The following is a 23,905-nucleotide window of genomic DNA, read 5'->3' on the forward strand; positions in this document are numbered from 1 at the left end:
TTGAAGCTGTTCAGGGTCCTGTTGGCTCCAGACTTGGTGCATTGGTACTGCTTGCCGTGCGGTAGCAGAGAGAACAGTTTGTGGCTTGGGTGGCTGGAGTCTTTTTGAACATTTGTTGGCTCTTCCTCTGACAGCGCCTGGTATAGAGGTCTTACACTTTAAAAATAAAAGGTTCCTGGAGTATCCTTTAGGGGTTCTTCAAATTGAAACTGTGGGGGAACCCCTATAAGTTCTTAGAAGAACCCTTTTACAGGGTTTTTCAAAGAACCCCTTTTTTATTTATTTTATTTTGTAAATTTGACCTCCCTTTTTCTCCCCAATTTTGTGATTATGATCTTGTCTCCTCGTTGCACCTCCCCAACGGGCTCCGGAGAGGCGAAGGTCGATTCATGCATCCTCCAAAACATGACCCAACAAACCGCGCTTCTTAACACCCGCTCGCTTCACCCGGAAACCAGCCGCACCAAAGTGTTGGAGGAAACACTGTTCAACTGATGAACAAAGTCAGCCTGCAGGCACCCGGCCCGCCACAAGGAGTCGCTAGAGCATGATGATCCAAGTAACTCTTTCTTGGTAATTCACCTGTAGTGTAGCTAGCTGTAGACCACTGAACATTACCAAAGCAATTTACAATTTTAGGCTCCCTAGTGGCGCAGCGGTTTAAGGCACTGCATCTGTGCTAGAGGCGTCACTACAGACCCTGGTTCGATCCTTGGTTCGATCATGGGCTGAATCACAACCGGCTGGAATTCAGCTGTGAGTCCCATAGGGTGGTGCACAACTGGCCCAGCGTTGTCCGGGTTAGGGGAGGGTTTGGCTAGGGTAGGTTGTCATTGTAAAATAAGAATTTGTTCTTAACTGACTTGCCTAGTGAAATAAAGGTTCAATATAAAAAATAATAAAATCAATCATTGTAAAATAAGAATTTGTTCTTAACTGACTTGCCTAGTGAAATAAAGGTTCAATATAAAAAATAATAAAATAAAAACTAGATAAAAATAAGAATAGTTGTTTTTCCTATTCTAGCCACTGGAGGGGAGCAGAGGGAGAGATCTACCGAGCGTTGCTGCTGACAATCAGCGATGACTCTCCTCAAATTCTGCATCTGAGTGGAGGAGAGAGCGAGAGGCTGGAACTTCCTGTGTGCAATCTCTGTTCACCCGTTTTACATACAGTACATAGGAATATTTCCGGAGCTGCAAAGTGAGAGAAAGGGCGTGTATGGCGATTTAGAGAGAAAGTCCTCAGTGCAGAAGCAGTAAATGCAGATTGTTTACATTAGTCGGATAAGCTTTCCTTCTTCTGCGCACTGTGGCGGCGGTTGCCTCGACTCACCTTCGCCGCAGATAGCGTCAGTGGAGCTGGCCATGGGGCCGTGATACAGCCCGGGCCCTGACCGAGGATCTGCGTTGCATGAGAAAACTAACATTATTTACTTCCCTGACTGCTGCATCAAACAAGAGCGATAAAGGAAAAAACTGTTTTTTTCCGAACTGAAATATTGTTCCAAGAAAATTGCATGATCTGATGTTTGAGGGAGTGTGTTGATGTGCGGACCAAGCTGACCGATATTATTATGGCTGTTCTAAAACTCGTCGAGCAGGTAGCTATGCCAATTCGACTAATAATTTAGATTTCGTTTTTCATAGATGGTCTATAAGCATTACTATTGTGGCTACTCTATTGACAAAGAAATGCCTAAGTAAGTCCTGGGCAAGCAGAATGTTTTTGGAAACGTATTTGAGAAATGATTCTTAATGCATCGCATGCAAGAGAGAGGAAATAGATTTTCTGGTGCCTATAAGGAACAGATGCGGTCCGCTACGCGAGCGAGGTGTGCTTGGCATCTCGCATTTTATAGATGCATTTGTAGTATTTCTTTAGTTTTTTGTTCCGCTCACCTTTTTAAAATTAGGACAACGGATTCGGGTTGACTTCCTGCTTGCTCTTCTGCTTAAGAATCTGTACCCTGGTTATATCACCGCCATCGGAATTCAGCTGTGAATTCCTTAATCGTCTCTAATGATAATGTTGCTGTCTGCCCCTGTTTATGATATTTCAAGTTATCTCAAGTTGATACTTGCTACACTCTCTTTATGGCTACTTTTAACTCGCCATTTTTTTTTCAAAAGACTGTGTTCTGCATTTTGGGCTTGCCTAATCAAGTTCCCCATTTCTTTCTTCCTCCTAAATTATATTCAGCAAGAAGAGTAGGATGTTGAGAAAAATTGCCTACTTGTGTCACTTCAAACTTCACCATCAGAGCATGGGAGCATATACAATATTTTTACACCCATTGGCCACAATGCAATGTTTCTGGCACCACTGGCATATTTGATTGGTTGTTCACCATGTAAGGGTCTGTTTTGGTTTTAGAGGTGCTGAGTGACAGGGTCAAGGGGATAATAATGACACCTACAGAGGTCAAACAAAAAACACTGATTTCAAAGTTTAAAGGTCTAATGCAGCTGTTTTGATCTCAAATCAAATAATTTTGGGGTAACAATTAAGTACCTTACTGTGATTGTTTTAAATTAAAATGGTTAAAAAAAAAATAGCTTCTTAGCAAAGGGCAATTTCTCAAACAAGAATTTAGATAGGATGTGTTCTGAGTGGGGAGGGGAAAACAGAAAACTAGCTGATATTGGCAGAGGTTTGTAATTCTCTTTCTTATTGGTCTTTTAACTAATTTACCGCATGGTGATGTCACCATGGAAGGCCAGAACTCCATCCCACCAAAACTTTTCAGCCAGCTCTTACACTAAAAGTGTTTTAGAATAATTTTCACAGTATTATTCCAACCTCAGTGTGGAAATGTATATACAACACAGGAAATCATGTGTTTGACTGTACTGAGCCTTTAACAAACCATGCAACTCTATGCTCAATGACCACTTTGAACAATTTACACAGTAAAACATTTACTTAAACTGTGCAGATGCAAAGTTTGGTAACAGAATTACAGTAAAGTCTCCCTCAGTGGTATTCTGTTACTGAACTTAGTATCTGCATAGTTCTTCCTAAAGATGTGTTTCTGTAAAATTTTTGAAATTGTTAAAAGTAGAAATTTTGCATAGAGTTCTATGGTTTGTGAAACTTTGAAATCAATGGTTTTTGTTTGGTATACATTTTAAAGTGAAAATTTGGACTCTGTGYAGTTTCGTTAACATGGAATTGCCCGTATGCAAAGAGTCAACTTTGAGCACCTCTATCTCCTGATTGTTCTGGTATTCAGGTCCAAAATATCACTTTCTGACCACTTCTACCATGGACGAACATGTATGGAAGGTTGTGCAGTCCAAAAGTGGTTGAAATCATATGGAACCAGCCAACGGATGTGTATGTTTGCAGAGAGATTATACAAGTGTATGGCTCTGTCGGCTGTGTGTGTGTACTGTCCAGTGAGTGTTGTGTCCAGTGTAATCCCTCTTCTGTGTTAAAGGAAAGGGACAGGACGTTATTGGGTCTTATCATCCCCCTCCCCTTTTCTTCATTTTTCTTCTTACTTGATCCCATGGGTTGTTCATCTGGGTGTGCATGTGCATGTACGTGTGTGTGAGCATCTGTGTGTGTGTGGGATCTGTGTGTGTGAGATCTGTGTGTGGGTGCTCATGAGATATTATGTTTTTTTCCCCCTCTTCTTGTTTTGAATGCTGCTGGGCTTCCCGTGTTGAGATAGAAATATCTCCTTAACAGGAGAAACGCCTACACGACCCATATATGTGCGTTTACTGTCATAAACAGACGCACACACAGACAGACTTATCTTTTCCCTCTCTCTTTCTGTGAGGCGCTGCCAACAGTGAGGGAAGGAGAGGGAAACACGGTCGTGCGCAGCATGGTTTTCATTCTGCAATTCATTTTTCGTGGGACATCATCGGCATCAGCAGCGTTTCATTTTGGAGCTGTGCTGTGGGAGTGGAGATTCAGATCTGTTCTGTACCCTCAGGCACCAATTACAATGCGGCTCTGATTATTCACCATCCTTATGTTATGGAAGAACAATCGCAGAAAAGCCCAGAAAGTGCTTTTGTGTGTGTGTCAGTGTGCGCATGCATGGACGAACCAGATTGCATGTGTGTTGTTTGCAGATTAAAGAATGAAAACAGAGTTTTCATCAGATGCAGGAAGTATGTGTAGGATGAGGTCAACATAGAGAGAGAGATGGAGAGAGATTGAAGGGGAAACATCCATTTGTTTTGTCAAATGCCGGGGACCGCTCTTGATTCCATTGGGACTCTTTGAGACAGGACTAGTTGATTTAAGAGGCTGGCCCTACGGCTGTTCTAAATGTAGACAAGGAAGACGCCACTCTCCTATTGGACAAAGGGGTAGTTTTGAGAACATTCGTTGGCCCTTGGAGTCAGGAGGAGGGAGGAGGATGAGGGTAGTGTGCTGTGCCATGGCAACAATGGGCTCAGTGTTAGAGGCTTTTGGTTTGCCTGGAGGGGTGGTGGTTTGGGGAATGTCCTCATTCAGGACGACTGCTTGCTTTCAGCCAGGACCTCCCCTCCCCAGCGCTTGGTAGCACTGTCCTCCAAATCCCCAGTGCAATTACAAAAAGTGACAGACACCATCTTTGTGACCATTAGGTGATGCCAGCTGTGTGTGTGTGTGTGTGTGTGTGTGTGTGTGTGTGTGTGTGTGTGTGTGTGTGTGTGTACTTGAAAGAGACAGCAAAACATAAGGCAACATGCTGCCAAGTGCTCTCTCATCTCTGTTTTAAAGGCACAGCTCTTCTTTGCCTCAACTTCTTGTGTGATTGTGAACCATATCAAGCCTATTCTCTTTAAGGACTTGTCGCCCACATGGCCACACAGATCCTGCTATTAGTTGCATTTCCTGTCTTAGTAGAGTGAAATGAATTATGGGTGTGGGGGTGTGAGAAAAGGCAGGAAAATGTTCCAAATCAATCCATAAGGAGGAGAGCCCCATTCCTATAAAACACTCCTCTGGCAGAGTGGCCACTGTGGTTGTTTAGATCACCATGGGAAAGCTGGGATGTGGGGAGGCTGTAGGGTATTACGCTGTGGCCTGCCCGCCTCTGTCTCTCTACCTGCTGTTTCATATAGGCCTACACATTTTCTGTGCAGGTCCTTGCAGATTATAGGATCAGTAGGCTAGTGTGGGTGTGTGTGGTCTAGAAGCGGAACTGAAAATGCAGAGTTAGCTAGGCTTCCTCTCTGCGTGTCGATTCTGAGAAGGTGACAGAGTTTAACAGGAAGTCAGGCGGTGAGGTGGAGGAGGGACAGCAAGTCAAGATGCAGCAACATGGTCTGGTCTGACTGTAGTACATAGGGCTCAGTCAGTCAGGGCTCCAACTCAATCCTCTTCCTGTCTCTCTTCATGAACTTTTATGTTGTATGTAACTAACAAGCTGTGGAAACAATTTCCCGCTCAGTCATCATCACATGACGAGGGCCTGCTCTGCAGCACCCAGAAACAGCATCAATATGGAACCAGTCTGTCTCGCCCTCTGAACCATGTCTCCCCTTGTCTGTCACAAAGACTTAGAGCTAGGAAGGTCCTGTAGGGATACTTTAAAAACTGGGCGCCCTTCTTTCCTCCCTTCCTTGAGGGTAATCGTAATCTGTGTGTTCTCGGATAAAAGAAAGGCAGAGTTTCTACTACATTGCTTTCACCAATCAAACCTGGTCAGATCAGTGACTAGTGACTTTCAAAGGAGAGGGGTAGGTAGGGATATCTCAACATTTTGGGGCCTTCCTTGAAGGATGGATGTGTAAGGAATGAATCTATTCTACAGCCTACAAGTATTAGAACATCGCAAGTCCCCATCATGCCGTGGCCAGTCCCCATCATGCCGTGGCCAGTCCCCATCATGCCGTGGCCAGTCCCCATCATGCCGTGGCCAGTCCCATACATGCAGTGGCCAGTCCCATCATGCCGTGGCCAGTCCCCATTCATGCCGTGGCCAGTGCCCCATCATGCCGTGGCAGTCCCATCATGCCCGTGGCCAGTCTCCCATTCATGCCGTGGCCAGTCCCCATCATGCGTGGCAGTCCCGCCATCATGCCGTGGCCAGTCCCCATCATGCCGTGGCCAGTCCCCATCATGCCGTGGCCAGTCCCCCATCATGCCGTGGCCAGTCCCCATCATGCCGTGGCCAGTCCCCATCATGCCGTGGCCAGTCCCCATCATGCCGTTGGCCAGTGCCGCCATCATGCCGTGGCCAGTCCCCCATCATGCCGTGGCCAGTCCCCAATCATGCCGTGGCCAGTCCCATCATGCCGTGGCCAGTCCCCATCATGCCGTGGCCAGTCAGTTTAAGCCCTTTCAACTGTGTCTCTCAGAAAGCTGACTGAGTGTGATGATCTAAGGCCAAGTATTGATTGACACTCTGATCATTTGTGCCTGCATGCCGGCGACATCTGGGACCTTAATTTAGGTTGCGGAGAGAGAGGCAGGAGGCACTGTGACCTCATTCACTAGACTAAGATAATGGCCTCTACATGCTGCTGTACTGTTCTCTCTTGTTGAGTTTGAGGTCTTTTATATCCCTCTTTGTAAATAACTACATACAGTTGTCTTATAAAACCCACCACAGTCTTAACTACACCACTGTAGGCCTATACCAAATGTAGGCCTACAGTGAGTCTCACTCAGTCACTCAATTCTCCAGCTTTTTAAAACAGATTGAAGCGTCACACTGCTGCTCATTTCCAAGCATTTCGCTACATCCGTAGTAACATCTGCTAAATAAACTTTGGAGGTGGAGGGTCCATCATGGTCTGGGGTGGTGCATCATCGGACTGAGCTTGTCACTGCAGGCAATCTCAACGCTGTGCGTTACAGGGAGACATCCTCCCTCATGTGGTACCCTTCCTGCAGGCTCATCCTGACATGACCCTCCAGCATGACAATGCCACCAGCCATACTGCTCGTTCTGTGAGTGATTTCTTGAAGACAGGAATGTCAGTTTTCTGCCATGGCCCAGCGAAGAGCCCGGATCTCAATCCCATTGAACACGTCTGGGACCTGTTGGATCGGAGGGTGAGGGCTAAGGCCATTCCCCCCAGAAATGTCCGGGAACTTGCAGGTGCCTTGGTGGAAGAGTGGGTAACGTCTCACAGCAAGAACTGGCAAATCCTGGTGCAGTCCACGAGGAGGAGATGCACTGCAGTACTTAATGCAGCTGTTGGCCCACACCAGATACTGACTGTTACTTTTGATTTTGACCCGCCCCCCCCTTTGTTCAGGGACACATTATTCAATTTCTGTTAGTCACATGTCTGTGGAACTTGTTCAGTTTATGTCTCAGTTGTTGAATCTTGTTATGTTCATACAAATATTTACACATGTTAAGTTTGCTGAAAATTAACACAGTTGACAGTGAGAGGACGTTTATTTTTTTGCTGAATTTATGTGTATGTGCCAATACAATTTGATTTGATGTTGGCAGTGCTCTAATTCCATACCATGGGAAGGACCACTCCCCCTCTTCCCTTGTTTACACTCACAGCTGATAAATCTGATATCTTGAGATTTATTGTAGGGTCACTGTTTAGACACGTATTGGAGAAAGACCTGGTCAGTATTTGGGGAGACGTACATTGGCCCTGCTTGTGTTTTGGACATGTATCCACGTGTGTTGATGTTTGAATGTCATACGAGGGCAATACAGGTTTCCTCTACTGTTCTCTTATTAGGCTAAGTAGGATCGGTGAACGACCTTGGATCTATAGAGGAGGATTAGTGAATGACTTCAGTCTGACCCCTTCTTCTTTCTCTCTTCAACTCAGCCTCCGCTGGTTCAGGCCATCTTCAATGGAGACCCTGAGGAGATACGCATGCTTATCTACAAATCGGAAGACATCAACGCTCTGGTAAGACCACTAGACATTCACCGTACTTCCATGCTCCGGAGCACGCAAACGGAGCATGGATACTGTCCGGTTATTTAGTCTCTCCTATGGGCGGTTGGCTGCTATCAGAGGCTCTACAATGAGAACACTGTCAGTAACCAGGTTGCCAACCTTTTTATGCGATTAAAATACATGTCGGATAAAAAATGTCAGGACCGGCCTGATGGAAACAGCAAATTTCATGGTAAACCTTCCAAATGTCAACAAAACAAAATACGCTAGATACCGTGTGATCTTTTTGTTTCTGTAAAATTAATTATGTTGAGAAATGGTGGTGAAAATGCTTTTATTCGCAAATATTAATGTAATAATCATAATATTGAAGTAAACTTGGAGTCACGCGATAATATGTTGTGTGGTCCTCCCACTACGACTCAGGAAAGCTTGCAGTTTATTAAGCTACAGATGAAATAAGTTATGACGAACTTCACAGGGTGGTGAAAGTGCACAGTGATGAGCTTGATACTTCTTTCCAATAAATATTGAGGGTCTTATTCTGGTGACATGATGATCGATTCTTGGCTGCCGTTTGACAAATAAAATGACTCTCGCTCTTTTGTCGTTAATAATCTCATCATGTAGGCTATACTCTCACTGTATCTGCCAGCTGTTGGCAGGAGCGCACGTGCCAAGACCACAGTGGGCACATTCGCTATTCAGTATAACACAGAWCCTAAACCGGCTGCGCGCGTGCGCCATCGTGCATAAATGTATTTTGTCCCCCCACACCAAACACGATCACGACATGCAGGTTAAAATATCAAAACAGACTCTGAACCAATTATATTAATTTGGGGACAGGTCGAAAAGCATTAAACATTTATGGCAATTTAGCTAGCTAGCTTGCTGTTGCTAGCTAATTTGTCCTGGGATATAAACATTGAGTTGTTATTTTACCTGAAATGCGTATGGTCCTCTACTCCACCAATTAATCCACACATAAAACGGTCAACCGATTCGTTTCTAGTCATCTCTCCTCCTTCCAGGCTTTTTCTTCTCTTGACTTTATTGCAATTGGCAACTTTCATAAATTAGGTGCATTACCGCCACTGACCTCGTTCATCTTTCAGTCACCCACGTGGGTATAACCAATGAGKAGATGGCACGTGGGTACCTGCTTCTATAAACCAATGAGGAGATGGGAGAGGCAGGACTTGCAGCGGGATCTGCTTCACAAATAGAACTGACTTCTATTTTAGCCCTTGGCAACACAGATGCTCGTTGGCGTGCGCGAGCAGTGTGGGTGGAATAATTGAATAATATAGATTTCTAMATTTATTTTGCAACGCGAGCGCACGCGACGTGAGCGGTGTAGTCAGCCTGTAACGCAACATGTTTTGTGACAAAACCATCAGTGGAGTTGAAAATGCGATGTAAACCCATTTACCTCTTATGTTTTATCCRGTACATGGGAATTTAACCGCAAAAGTTATTTTATGTGCACTCCGTCACCACACACAGCCTTTAATCTGCAACAAGTCAATTTGATGCAAACACATCTCTGATGGGAAAATGCACATATTGTTTTTATGTGTATTTTAGAATATTTGCATGAAAATATGTTGCCAATTTTGATGGAAACCTAGCCAGTGTCCAGTTTTAGATGTGTTTTTTGTTTGAGAGGCAGTGGAGTGCCGGGCCAGCTGGATTTGAAATAAAATACATCCAAACAAACAAACAAATGTCTATAGTGCATCACTCACATCACTCTGCTGGAAGTTGGCCTTGGCAGCGTGGACAAAGTCAGGTCTGTCGACAGTCCAGATCCACTTGTTTTTGGTGGCCTGGTACTTCTTCCTGTAGTCCAGCTGGAAGGAGACAAATCAGACAGGAACAGAACAGTGAGTGAGTGAAGGGCCTGTCTCAAGCAACCATTCAAGTGGGGTAGAACACATCAGGTATAATGCCTGTCCTTAACAAGCCACATTCTTTTTATTTTTATTCATACATGCATTTATTCATTGTTTTGTGTGCTAAATGGCCAGTGGCCACCAGGACAATAGATATTTTTGACACAGCGCAGTAACCATTAGCTTAGCTCATTGCATATATTAACTGTTAGAGCCTCTTCTGTGCTCGGCTAATTCTAACTCCACTCCAAGCTAACTGTCATACCCATGGGCCTCTGGAAATGTTTCCCTTGCCATTGTAGATGGAGTTGAGCTCTGGAAATGTTTCCCTTGCCATTGTAGATGGAGTTGGGCTCTTTGGCCTAACTCTGCCTAAAATGTCTGACTTCAGTTGGTTTAAACAGAACAAAAAATTGTACCAGTGCTCCTGGATGTTGTACACACAGAGATCAAATATATATAAATAATAATAAATCTCCCCCTCTCCCTCCCTACCACTCTCATCAGGATGCAGACAAGCGCACCCCGCTCCATGCTGCAGCCTTCCTGGGTGATGCTGAGATCACTGAGCTTCTCATCCTCTCCGGTAAACCAACTTCGTTCCACTATCTCCTCCTCTCTCTCTCTCCCCTCACACAATATCCCCTGTTTTACAGCCTGAGCAACAAAAAAATAAGAATTGATATGGTTACAGTGTATGGAGTAGAAAGTATCTTTTGTCACATTGTTTGGAGAATGTGGCTCCAAAATCTTTAATTTTCCCTCCCTGCTAATGCTAAATTTCCTTTCTTTATATTTCTCTCTGTCTGTCTCCATCTCTAGGGGCGCGGGTCAACGCCAAAGACAACATGTGGCTCACCCCTCTCCACCGCGCGGTGGCATCCCGTAGTGAGGTGGGTTGGTGGATACACACACACACACTGCATGGGGTCTACTCAGTGTACTGTGGCCTTGACACACACACACACACACACATTTCTCATGACATACAGTGACAGGCCAAACAGTATGGCGACACATTCTCAGGGCCCCATGCTGAGACTCAGGTGGTAAGATGCTAAACCAAGCCTAAGCTGCCCAGCAGGATCTGTGGTGGAGAGGAGAGGACACTCGACTACCGTCACCAGTCTGACCATTGTCCACCACTCTCTGCACATTCAGCATCAAAACTAGATCCAGACCGATAGCAGAGCCGTATCAATTTATCAACACAGCCAACACAATACTCTGTGTCAGTCCCCTGGAGTGAAAGTGGTAATTCRACATGGCTAGGATAGCTTAGGATCGACTGACTCACTAATGTGTGTGCCTGTGTATGAACTATGAATAAGTGCATCTTGGCTTATGTCTATAAATGAATGCATAGGTTTATTAAATGCCTAGTTGTTGAATGTTTGCGTGTTTTAAAGGCATTTCCTGTATACATGTTAGTCTCTCTATGCTGCTTACAGAACACACACATTGTACCGTCTCTCCTCTCCTCACACGTCATGTTGTTCTATCACGCTGGTCTACAGGAGGCCGTTCGCGTGCTGATCCGTCACTCTGCTGATGTGAATGCGCGGGATAAGAACTGGCAGACGCCGCTTCACGTTGCCGCGGCCAACAATGCCCTGCGCTGCGCTGAGGTCATCATCCCCCTGCTGAGCAGCGTCAATGTGTCGGACCGCGGGGGGCGCACCGCCCTGCACCACGCTGCCCTCAACGGGCACACTGAGGTACTACAGACTGGGGGATATATATATATTTTTTTACATCTCTTATGTACAGCCATACAAATGCTCACAGTTAGGTTCAGGCCCAATGCATTTCACTTCCTGAAATCAACCCCCAGTGAGACTATCACCTGGGGCCTAGGCACTCCATGTATACTGAACAGAAATATAAATGCAACATGCAACAATTTCTAAGATTTTACAGAGTTACAGTTCATATAAGGAAATCAATAATTTGAAATTAATTTATTAGGCCCTAATCTATGGATTTCACATGACTGGGAATACCGATGCATCTGTTGGTCAGAAATAGGTTAAAAAAAGGTAGGGTAATGGAACAGCAAACCAGTCAGTATCTGGTGTGACCACCATTTGCCTCATGCAGCGCGACACATCTCCTTCACATAGAGTTAATGAGACTGTTGATTTGTGGAATGTTGTCCCACTCCTCGTCAATGGCTGTGCGAAAGTTGCTGAATATTGACGGGAACTGGAACACGCTGTCGTACACGATCCAGAGCATCCCAAACATGCTCAATGGGTGACGTCTGGTGAGTTTGCAGGCCATAGAAGAACAGGGACATTTTGAGCTTCCAGGAATTGTGCACAGACCCTTACAACTTGGGACTGTGCATTATCATGCTGAAACATGAGGTGATGGAGGCGGATGAATGGCAGGACAATTGCCCTCAGGATCTCATCACGGTTTCTCTGTGCATTCAAATTGCCATCGACAAAATGCAATTGTGTTCGTTGTCCGTAGTTTATGACTGCCCATACCATAACCCCACCGCCACCATGGGGCACTCTGTTCACAACGTTGACTTCAGCAAACCCCTCGCCCACACGACGCCATACACGCTGTCTGCGGTTGGACCACTCCCAAATTCTCTAAAATGACGTTGGATGCGACTTATGGCAGAGAAATTAACATTAAATTCTTTGGCGACAGCCTTGGTGGACATTCCTGCAGTCAGCATGCCAATTGCACGCTCCCTCAAAACTTGAGACATCTGTGGCATTGTGTTGTGTGCCAAAACTGCACATTTTAGAATGTCCTTTTATTGTCTCCAGCACAAGGTGCACCTGTTAATGATCATGCTGTTTAATCAGCTTCTTGATATGCCACACCTGTCAGGTGAATGGATTATCTTGGCAAAGGAGAAATGCTCACTAACAGGGATGTAAACAAATTTGTACCCCAAATTTGAGAGAAATACGCTCTTTGTGCTTATGGAAATTTTTGGGATTTTTTTATTTCAGCTCATGAAACATGGGACCAACTCTTTACATGTTGCGTTTATATTTTCGTTCATTGTAGATCTGAAAAACATGGATAGAGGTGTAGGCAATGTGGTAATAGTGCCATCTTGCCCTCGGAATGGCTAGTGAGTGACAACAACTGTATTAAAATATTCTTGTGTCCAGAAAAAAACAGTCCCACACAAGCATCATAGTAGGTAGTAAAGTCACACAGGCACATATTTGAATTGCTGTTTTTGCTTAAACACTAGTCTGATTGAAGTATTTACAATGCTTACATAAATAGCCTCGTCCACTCTTGGCCCTCTGAGGTACACACACACAGACCTGACTCACCACTGAAAACACACCGCTCACACACTCCCCTCTCCCTCCTTTCCACTCTCTTTCTGTCTCTCACTATCTTTTCCCCTCTCCATTTCAGATGGTTAACCTGCTACTGGCTAAGGGAGCCAACATTAATGCCTTCGATAAGAAAGATGGCCGCGCCCTGCACTGGGCAGCATTTATGGGTGAGACATATAGACATTATAGAGTGTACCTCTCTGTACCAAGTCAGCCTCAGGCATTCATATCTTCATTCGTGAAACGGAAATTATATGTATGAGTCATCTAATAGTCAGAAAACAGAGCCAAACAACATTGGTTGCTTTCTTGTGAGATTTCTCATATCCCTGAACATTTGATGGAAACATTATGATTTTGAATGGTTACTTTCTTGTAAGATTCCTCATGTTGCTGAACATATGATGGTAATATTCGTTTTTGAAACGGAGAACTGTACAGTGAGTGTGCTGTGGTGTGCCCCCTGCAGGTCATCTGGATGTAGTGTGTCTGCTGGTCAGCCAGGGGGCAGAGGTCAGCTGTAAGGATAAACGTGGTTACACCTCTCTACACACGGCCGCTTCTAACGGTCAGATCGCTGTGGTCAAACACCTGCTCAACCTGGCCGTGGAGGTATGGGGAAATGGACACACACACATACATACATACATACATACATACATACATACATACATACATACATACATACATACATACATACATACATACATACATACATAATGTGGATGTTGACTTGCTCTCCGCTCCTCTGTGACTGCAGATAGATGAGGCCAATGCGTTTGGTAACACGGCTCTGCACTTGGCCTGTTTCAACGGTCAGGATGCTGTGGTCAGTGAGCTGATAGACTACGGGGCTAACGTCAGCCAGCCCAACAACAAGGGTTTCACCCCCCTGCACTTCGCTGCAGCCTCCACCCACGGAGCCCTCTGTCTGGAGTTCCTGGTCAACAACGGGGCTGACGTTAACGTGCAGGTGAGGATAGACGCTGTTTCTATCTTGGAGAGAATGGATGGTCTGACTAGCTATGTTTCCATCAATTTGTGGAAAGATTTTCAAGCGAGTATTGTAATATTCGCACAAAAATATGGGGATTTTACCAGCAGTGGTGTGTTTCCATCAAACTGGCTTCTTGTAGTGCACATAAAAAGCGCTTTGTCGTGTAACTGTTCATTGACCAAATAAAAAGCAGAAGTTCTATCAGACTTTTTAACTCTATCAATGGTTATAACTCTATCAATGGTTATAACGCTATCAATGGTTATAACGCTTATCAAAATGTCTGTGATAAACAGCAAATGTGGCCACTGGCACATGCGCTCCAGCCAACAGCTGGTAGATACAGTGCAGAGTGTACATGATGAGATTATGTTTAAGAGCAGGATCATTTTTATTTGTCAATTAGGAGCCAAGCACCGATCATCATGTCACCAGCATACAAATGAAGACCCTCAATATTTATTGGAAAGCAGCATCAAGCTCATCACCGTGCACTTTCACCACCCTGTGAAGTTCATCACAATTTATTTCATCTGTAGCCTAATAAAGTGTGCATGCTTTTCCAAGTCGTAGCAGGAGGACCATACAATATAGCATTGTGTGTCGGCAAGTTTACTGCGTCATGGTTATTCTATCAACTGCCATTTGTCGGGTGATGGTTAATGACTGTCTCTGGATCGGTCTTTCTGTGACTGACTCTCCTGTTAGTCTTTATGTCAGTCTATTCCACTGCTGGTATCACTCCCATATTTTTTCTCTCAGAGTCGGGATGGGAAGAGCCCCCTCCACATGACAGCGGTCCACGGCCGCTTCACTCGCTCCCAGACACTCATCCAGAATGGTAAGACCTGTGTGTGTGTGTGTGTGTGTGTGTGTGTGTGTGTGTGAGTTAAGTAGTATTATTGTAAGTATCCTTATTAACCAAACTGTGCTGTCTGTACTGTAGGTGGGGAGATTGACAGTGTGGACAAGGATGGAAACACTCCTCTTCACATCGCTGCTCGCTATGGTCACGAGCTCCTCATTAACACACTCATCACCAGTGGAGCCGACTGCACAAGGTGTGTGTGTGGAATGGATGCTTGGATCCCTTTTCTTTCACTTGTTTTGGTGTAATATATAGCAGTACAGCATGTATTTATAGTAAAGACCTCCTCTTGCTCTCTGTCTCGCTCTCTCTGTCTCGCTCTCTCTGTCTCGCTCTCTCTGTCTCTCTCTCTCTGTCTCGCTCTTTCTGTCTCGCTCTCTGTCTCTGTCTCTCTGCAGACGAGGAGTCCATGGTATGTTCCCTCTGCACCTGGCTGCTATGAACGCCCACTCAGACTGCTGCCGGAAGCTGCTCTCCTCAGGTAACCTACCAGCACCGGCACAAAGCATTGGCTGTGTGTACCCTGTTTTACCCTCTTCCTTGGACGAAGAACAGGAATGTCTTACTGCTGCTTTCCAGTCCTGAATTCCTCTACAGGGGGAACTATTCAGCCTGGGTCAGATTGAAGTCACATTGTTCCTCTAACAGCAATACAAGGCAATGGGCATACAAACACAGGCAGGCATTGGGCACGCATACAAGAGATGGTTCTGACAGGGGCATCTGGCGCCAAAGCCATACTAGAGAATGGTCTTGATCAGGCATTGAGCCAGCATACAGAGATGTCTGATCAGGCATTGAGCCAGCATACAGAGATTGTCTGATCAGGCGATTGAGCCAGCATACAGAGATTTGTCTGACTCAGGCATTGAGCCAGCATACAGAGATTGTCTGATCAGGCATTGAGCCAGCATACAGAGATTGTCTGATCAGGCATTGAGCCAGCATCAAGAGATTGTCTGATCAGGCATTGAGCCAGCATACAGAGATGGTCTGATCAGGCATTGGGCCAGCATACAGAGATTGTCTGATCAGGCATTGGGCCAGCATACAGAGATGGTCTGATCAGGCATTTCTAGCGGTTTCTCTCCTTGCAGACAAGAATTTGGCTAAGCCAGTGCTCCTCTTGAAATAAGAGGTCTGATTGTTTGATAGATACTGGCAAACCTTTATCTAGAGACAATTTTGGCTCCAGTCTGGAAGTCTCAGGCTCTGTTTGAAAGGAGCTGTGCAGTTTCATTTGACTGTGGGGTCAGACCCATACGGTAGGAGGAAATTGAGCTCTGTGAGGGCTCTGAGGCCTCTACTGTAGGAAAACAACAAAGGCCTTTGATGTTGAGTGATTTACATGAGCTGGAGCACTCTGTGCAGCTGCACAGTTTTATTTGTGCTGAGGAGACAGCCGGCTTGAACCACAGGGTTAGAGGGGTGGTTTTAAGGGCAATATTCATAGCCTTCAGTATCCATAGCTGTTAACCCCCCTCCCCCTTAATTGACTAGAATGGTTTGACCCAGCATACTCCGATTCTAGGCAGGACCAAAGTGTGACAGCGTGATGGGGATGCAAATAGAACTCTGCACGAACACTCCTTAACTTATAGCATGCTTCCCCTGCCTACAGTCTTTCTCTCTTTCTCTGTTTTGTGTGCTTTCAGAGTAGAAGTACGTGTAGAAGTCAGAGTATTAGACTATATCTCAGCATGTGTGTTTTCTAGCCTGCCTGTCTCTCACCTTACCTCACCTTGTAATCCTGTGTGTTTTCCTGCGTTAACAGCCGTCTCTTTCTCCACCTCCCTGTCCCTTGTGTCTCTCCCATTTTCTTCCTCTGTCTGTCTTCCCTGCTATGTGGCTGTATGTTGCCTCTCTCTGTGTACATCACCACCTGTAGGAAGGAGGTATGGCATAATGTGTCCCCTCAGTAACGACCCCTCGTCCTCGGCCCTGTCTGCAGGCTTCCAGATCCACACCCCAGACGCACTGGGGAGGACCTGTCTACACGCTGCCGCCGCTGGGGGGTGAGTCTCTCTCTTTCTCTGTGTGTGTGTCTGAGTAAGGTAAATACCTGCACACTATTGTGTATGCTCCTGTACATTATTTCAACATTTCTGTCAGAAGGGCTTCATCAGGTGTTTGTGTCTGTACATTTTGCTTCATGTCACTGTACTCTTCAAAACAGAATTTGTCATGATTATAAAATGTCTTCTCCTCTCCCTCTGTCTCGTTCTGCAGTAATGTTGAGTGTGTGAAATTGCTTCTGAGCAGCGGTGGGGACCATAACCGGAGGGACAAGTGTGGCAGGTGAGTTCTCTTAGAGGGCAGGTAGAAGGGTGGGGGGAGGTCTGAAGAAGGGGCAGATGAACAGGGCCTTAGTGGGGACAGTGAATTGGTGTGTATGGATGACAGTTGTTGAAAGCTGGTTCTTACTGAACTGAGGACCCTGCTGAAAGGAGATCATGGAGAAAGAGAACAGAGCTTAGAGTGGTGGCTGCATCCGTTTGTGGTCTTTTTCTGTCAGTTCCTCTCCAGTTCCTGTGTAGGTGTGTTTGTGTGGTCATAGCCACTCAGTCCTCTGACTCAACACTTTAGTTAACTCTCTTCAACCTTTTTAGATCTCTAAAGTGTGACTCAAATCAATGTGCAGGCATTTAACACTGTCCTCCTGTGTGTGTCTCTCTCTCTCTCCAGGACCCCTCTCCACTATGCGGCTGCCAGTCGTCACTATCAGTGCCTGGAGACCCTGGTGTCGTGTGGGACCTGCATTAATGCCACTGACCAGTGGGGGCGCTCTGCCCTGCACTACGCAGCTGCCTCCGACCTGGACAGGAGGTGAAACTCCCTGACCAGACTTAGTGACGAATCCTAACTTCCGCATGAGAGTTAAATTCCCACTTAGTCTCCCATTTACAGCAATGCATGACTAAGTGAACATTTGCCTTACATGCACACCTCACCTGCCACGATGCGTGCACGAGMGTTGCAAAATAAATGTACACTTACTTGTTATTCAATAATTTCACCCACACCTCTCGCTCATGTGAACGAGCGTCTGCGTAGCCAAGTGCTAAATAGAACATGGTTCTAATTGAGACGCTCGATGCGCTGAGAGTCCCCTCATTGGTTATCAGGAAGATACAAACACACGTGGATGCTTGAGAGATTCATTAAAGATGACTAACTATAAACTACCTAGGTGTCTGTGCGTACTCGGGATGGGCACAGTTATTCGAATATCCGAACGGACGTTAGTATTCGATCACGTGTGATTATACATTTTTATTTTTATAGTTAGCACTGTCAACAGCCTACAGTTCTGAGGACGCACAAAGTAATTGTTTTATTTTCAAGTTAATTTTCTCTCGTGTTGCACTTTACATGAAAAGGTCCCGTGTGGCTCAGTTGGTAGAGCATGGCGCTTGCAACGCCAGGGTTGTGGGTTCATTCCCCACTGGGGGACCAGGGGGGGACCAGGATGAATATGTACGAACTATGTATGAACTTTCCAATTTGTAAGTCGCTCTGGATAAGAGCGTCAGCTAAATGACTTAAATGTAAAAGGCATCCAGTGCATTTCACCCTCCAGTCAGCCCTGACAACTGTAGCCTGTTGTATTTTCCCCACTTCAAATAGCCTAGTGATAACAGGCACACATCTAACAGAGATTTCACAATACCTGACACAGATCAATGCAGAACGTTTTTGGAACGGACTCTATCACGGTGAACATCAGACATCTCTGTTGCTCTGTTGTTAGCTGAAAACTACCAGAGAATACCAGTAAAAAACTATCTGGATATCCAAAGAAATGTCATGATATTATTCGAATAGTGAAGTCATTTCAAATGTCCATCCCAAGTCTGCTGCATAGTCTGTCCAGTGTTCACACCCCTGAGTAGTCTAATACCAGGACATTCAGACTAGCACAGCTGTAAACGCTAGATGACCCTCAATACGAACCCTGAATAATAGATGGAGGGTCCATCTAAACCCCACTTTTCCCATAGGTTTTATTTTTGCATAAGCTATTGTCAGAAAAAATTGTATATTGAGAATGTCTTAATATTTTTCTGCTGTGTGTGTCTTGTGAAGGCGACGTCAGGCTCTGGAGCCAGAGAGTGAAGGGGTCCAGGCAGAGAAGGAGAAGGAGGCTGCACTGTGCGTATACTATTTTATTTCTAGGAGTATTACTCCCTCTATCTGAGCATCCAGGTAGTCMGTCAGCACAGACTATGACTCAGTGCAAACCGTGCCTCTGGTTCTAAGTGTTGTAGAATGACCCTCTCTCTCTCTYTCTCTACTTCGTGTACACAGACCAGTTCAGACAGACAATACCTTCTGTCATTGTCTCTCAGCTTGTTTGAATAGCTTTTGCATATGTCTGTTGAACATGTCTGACTCTCTCTCTCCCGCATATCACCTCCCAGTCTGAGGCTTTGTTAACTTTTGAAGTAACCTTTTATTGTTGTGTTTGCGTCTGACGATATTGTGTCTTTTTGTACTAGATGTCTGGAGTTCCTGTTGCAAAGTGGTGCTACTGCCTCTCTGAAAGATAAGCAGGGTTATAGTCCTGTCCACTATGCTGCAGCCTATGGCCACAGACACTGTCTGGAGCTGGTGAGTACACACACACACACGCTTATGCAAAATCATCTGCGCGTGTACAGCCACACATGAAGAAAATCTATTTTTTGGGGGTTATATAATCTAGAGATGGCTCTTGTCATTTGCCCCATCTGCTAGTTAATGGAATCTGTGTGTAGAGCTTCAACTACAGTCTCACAAGATATCGCCAATACACACAGCTCACAAATACCACTTACCGAATTCAAATGATTTGTTTTGATGTGAACTGTGTAGTCTGTGGTTGTGGTTTCAGCTGTTGGACCGAGACGAGAGTCACCAGGAGGACACAGAATCTCTGAGTGCCAGGAGCCCCCTGCACCTCGCTGTGAGTCAGTATCATACGCAGGCATACATTATCACATATCCACTCTAGCCATGCATTATAATGGGGGTTTTCTTCCTGGTMTTTTGACCTGAGCAGGAGAAAGACTAGTTATTTGGTCAGGGCACATGGTCAGGAAAAATTGGATAACTGGCGTTATCACTTACATACAGCCATACACACAGAGTATACATCGCAAGGACTGTGTCTTTGAAAGCCAACAGCTGGCATGTGTGTAATCAGTCTGTGTCTCCCCATCCTCCAGGCRTACCACGGCCATGCCCAGGCTCTGGAGGTGTTGCTGCAGGGGGAGAGGGAAGTGGACCAGGGGGACGAGGCTGGTCGTACTCCTCTGGCCCTAGCGGCCCTCAGGGGCCACACTGACTGTGTCCACACCCTCCTCAGCCAGGGGGCCTCGCCACGCACCACAGACACCAACAGGGGACGCACCCCTGTACACCTAGCAGGTAATGGAGACCAGTGTGTGCGTGTTTGTGAGAATTTGAAATACTCTCTTTTTTGTGGTCCGTGTCACAGGAGGTTGGTGGCACCTATATTTGGGAGGATAGGCATGTGGTAATGACTGGAGCTGGAGTGGAATGGTATCAAATACATCAGACACATGGTTTCCAGGTGTTTGATGCCATTCCATTTGCTGCTCCATTCTGGACGTTATTATGATCCRTTCTCCCCTCAGCAGCCTCCACAGGTCCGTGTGCACTAGATCTGTACTCAGTTTCCTCTGTCTGACTTTCTCGCTCTCTCTCTCTCCTCTCTGTCCTTAGTGATGAATGGCCATACTTCGTGTGTACGCCTCCTGCTGGACGACCAAGACAGTGCAGACCTGGTGGATGCTGCAGACTCTCGGGGACAGTGAGTTGACCATTCCATTCCTCTATCCAGCTATTGTACATCTATTGGATTGGTTTTAGAAATATCTTGACCATTCATGTACACTGAACAAAAATATTAATACTACTTCTGAAGTGTTGGTCCCATGTTTCATCAGCTGAAATTAAACATCCCAGAAATGTTCCATACACRCAAAGCTTATTTCTCTCAAATTTTGTGCACAAATTTGTTTACATCATTGTTAGTGAGCATTTCTCCTTTGCCACACCTGTCATTCACAGTTGTGGCATATCAAGAAGCTGATTAGACAGCATGATTATTACACAGGTGCACCTTGTGCTGGGGACAATAAAAGGACATTCTAAAATGTGCTGTTTTGAAACACAACAAAAGGCCACAGRTGTCTCAAGTTTTGAGGGAGTGTGTAATTGGCATGCTGACTGCAGGAATGTCCACCAGAACTATTGCCAGAGAATTGAATGTTCATTTCTCTGCCATAAGCTGCATCCAACTTCGTTTTAGAGAATTTGGCAGTACATCCAACCACGTGTAACCACGCCAGCCCAGGACTGCCAGATCCGGCTTCTTCACCTGCGGGATCATTTGAGACCAGCCACTGGGACAGCTGATGAGACTGGGTTTGCATAACCAAAGGATTTCTGCACAAACTGTCAGAAATGTCTCAGTAAAGCTCATCTGCGTGCTCGATGTCCTCACCAGGGTCTTCGATGTCCACTGGCACCAGGGGCGAAAATCTGATATCAACCTTGGAGGGGACAATTACATTACATTTTCTCAAGAGCAATTCCTGAGGGGGACACCAAAAGTAGTGCTGTAACACATAGCCTACGTTGTAATATGTTAAATGTATATTGAGGAACCATAATTCCTACAACTGAATAATTGATAGGTACAGTAGTTAACTGAAGGGTTTAACCAACTTGTTCAAATGTTTAAATCATTATAATACTACTACTAATAATAGTTTATAAGCAGTGCTCCTTACCAGTCCAGTATGTATGCAGGTATTCGTACTTACAACTAGCAATATCAAGAAAGGCCAGTAGGTAGCAATGGTACTGTACATCTGTATTGGGTGTAGTTTTCACTAAATACAATGAACATGGTGTGATCTCATCTAAATAATCTCCATTGAGAACCATCACAAAAGTTAGTCTCCGTATTGAATTGACCTTTTATTGACTTTTTCTGATACATTTATATAGTCATTAAATGTGCCACTGGACTGAGTTCTTACTACAATATCTTTACAAGAACAAAAGCTTTAAAATAAGTACAGTTCTAAAAGCAAAATAACTACTTCAATGAAAAACCCAAATAAATCAAACAAATATCCTTCAGTCAGTGTCTCAACTCTTCAAACAGCAGCTATGGACAAGTATGTCGCACAAAGTATGCAATTTTTAAATAAATAACATTAAATAAATAATTTTGTAAGTGTATGTCGTGTACTGTCATGTACTAAAAACTACTCTCCTCTAGGCTGCTTAGTACCCGCTTCATACTGCCCTAGCACAGCTCTAATAGCAGTATTCCGCACAGTCCACCTTGTTGGACATTAGGGGTTTCCGGGTGGGCAGATGTGTTTCTTTGGACGTGGCAATTGATTCAAACATGCTCTTAAACTTTCCTGACTGGCCATAGAGGACACCTAACTGATGGACCCAAGAAAGGGAATCCCGGATCAGTGGGGAGGCTGAGCAGCCAGCCTGTGTAATCAGATTTACACAGTGTGCTCCACAATGGACATAGAGGGCTAATGGCTTGCTGCCTTATCACAATTGCCTGTGCACCTGTGTATTTTCCTGCCATCTGTTTGAGGCACCAATCGTAACTCTGCCCACGTAAGCCAGACATGGGCAAATTGAGCCTCAACAACACTTCAGTTGCCACTTTCGCAATGCCCTCGCCTGTTGTCTCGACACCCTGTATAGCCCAATAAACTCCTCGTGAGGGACAAGGTCATGGTCAACATAATGCAAAAAGACATCTCCTGTTCAGCACCAGAGACATCTTGAGTACCATCAACAATTAATGAAAATTGTACAATCGGAAAGAGATCTAATCTCAGCTGCAATGCCTCGAATGATTGTATTGGCCATGATGTTTCAGCGATTTCATTCTGTGCTTTGGGGCCTCTTGAAAACGTCAACACTCTGTTGGCAAGAGTTTGCGGTTCAAAATTGTGGGTGTGGCTGATATGGTTTTTGTGCCATCACTGAGGTAACTGGGACAATGCTGTGCCACTGTCCCCTATACTGGTGCTGCTGGCAACAAGGGTGACACCTGGTCTCTGCCGTGGCTGTGAATTGTTCTCTGAAGTCTCCTCTCCCTGGCTCTTTCCCTTTCACCACCCTCACAGACTCAGTCTGTTCTCCTAGAAAAGAAATAAGGTGTTTGCCGTACTCCTAACTACTGGTACCCAAAAACTACACAATTAATCACAACAGCAATACCATTGCATAAACAAATCTTAGTTTAGTCATCAGTTTAAGTTGAGAGCGGGGGTATCCATGGCATTTTCCAATTATGTCCCTATTTTACAAGTAAAAAAAATTGAGAACCTTTCATAATGTTGCCAAACAAAGACTCAACAAACTTACCTGAGACTCCCTTGTCTCTGCCAGTCTGTCCCTGCCTATCTGTCCCCAGCTCTGGTCTGTGTGCCATCTGTTGCCTGCTCTGCCTAATGACATCATTGTGAAACATTCCATTAGCATTTCACTTCTTTCTTATGAACATTTTATCAACTCGTCTTTGAGATATTAGGCTACTAGAGTTCTTACTTTGCGTTTTGGTGTACTGAAAAATACTCTGATGTCCGTCTTTTACTTTTTTTGCCTGGCTGGCTGGCTGCTGCCGGTCTAGCTGCACACACACACATTTACACAACATATGCTACAACCTTTTCTAATTTTAATATAGTTTGTTTCATATTGGCTGCTTCCAACAATAGCTGAATTTGTAAAGCTAGCGAGCACAACTCCGTTTCTGTGGTGTTTGCTATAAAAAAAATAAAAAAAAGTGAAATAAAATAAATGTAAAAAAGTTCACTAGCGACAATTTAGCTTTTGCAACGAGACCATTAAATATATTTAAGACAATGGTATAAGAGAGTGTAGTTCTGTTCAGTTTGGACTTCAGTTTATCGCTAACCTTATCACAGGGT

The 23,905-nt window shown here is 45.0% G+C and overlaps 1 protein-coding gene across 3 annotated transcripts in view; it reads left to right on the forward strand.

The window, feature by feature from the left end:
* The first annotated feature begins 1,118 nt into the window (after window positions 1-1,118).
* ankrd44 (ankyrin repeat domain 44) overlaps window positions 1,119-23,905 on the forward strand; it is a 34,656-nt gene continuing 11,869 nt past the window's right edge. For 2 of the 3 annotated variants that reach the window (XM_024006058.1, XM_024006073.2), the window contains exons 1-19: window positions 1,119-1,603; window positions 7,761-7,844; window positions 10,241-10,319; window positions 10,556-10,626; window positions 11,251-11,451; window positions 13,136-13,223; window positions 13,526-13,668; window positions 13,817-14,029; window positions 14,816-14,894; window positions 15,000-15,114; window positions 15,320-15,402; window positions 16,810-16,936; window positions 17,151-17,219; window positions 17,607-17,747; window positions 19,008-19,073; window positions 19,421-19,532; window positions 19,795-19,866; window positions 20,129-20,330; window positions 20,649-20,736. In XM_024006058.1, coding sequence (XP_023861826.1) covers window positions 1,577-1,603; window positions 7,761-7,844; window positions 10,241-10,319; window positions 10,556-10,626; window positions 11,251-11,451; window positions 13,136-13,223; window positions 13,526-13,668; window positions 13,817-14,029; window positions 14,816-14,894; window positions 15,000-15,114; window positions 15,320-15,402; window positions 16,810-16,936; window positions 17,151-17,219; window positions 17,607-17,747; window positions 19,008-19,073; window positions 19,421-19,532; window positions 19,795-19,866; window positions 20,129-20,330; window positions 20,649-20,736 — 2,060 coding nt within the window. In that variant the 5' untranslated portion in view covers window positions 1,119-1,576. The remainder of the gene's footprint in view (window positions 1,604-7,760; window positions 7,845-10,240; window positions 10,320-10,555; window positions 10,627-11,250; window positions 11,452-13,135; window positions 13,224-13,525; window positions 13,669-13,816; window positions 14,030-14,815; window positions 14,895-14,999; window positions 15,115-15,319; window positions 15,403-16,809; window positions 16,937-17,150; window positions 17,220-17,606; window positions 17,748-19,007; window positions 19,074-19,420; window positions 19,533-19,794; window positions 19,867-20,128; window positions 20,331-20,648; window positions 20,737-23,905) is intronic. The other variant, XM_024006067.1, reaches the window with a different exon arrangement.

Source organism: Salvelinus sp. IW2-2015, linkage group LG2 (assembly GCF_002910315.2).
Source record: "Salvelinus sp. IW2-2015 linkage group LG2, ASM291031v2, whole genome shotgun sequence".
Taxonomy (NCBI): Eukaryota; Metazoa; Chordata; class Actinopteri; order Salmoniformes; family Salmonidae; genus Salvelinus; species Salvelinus sp. IW2-2015.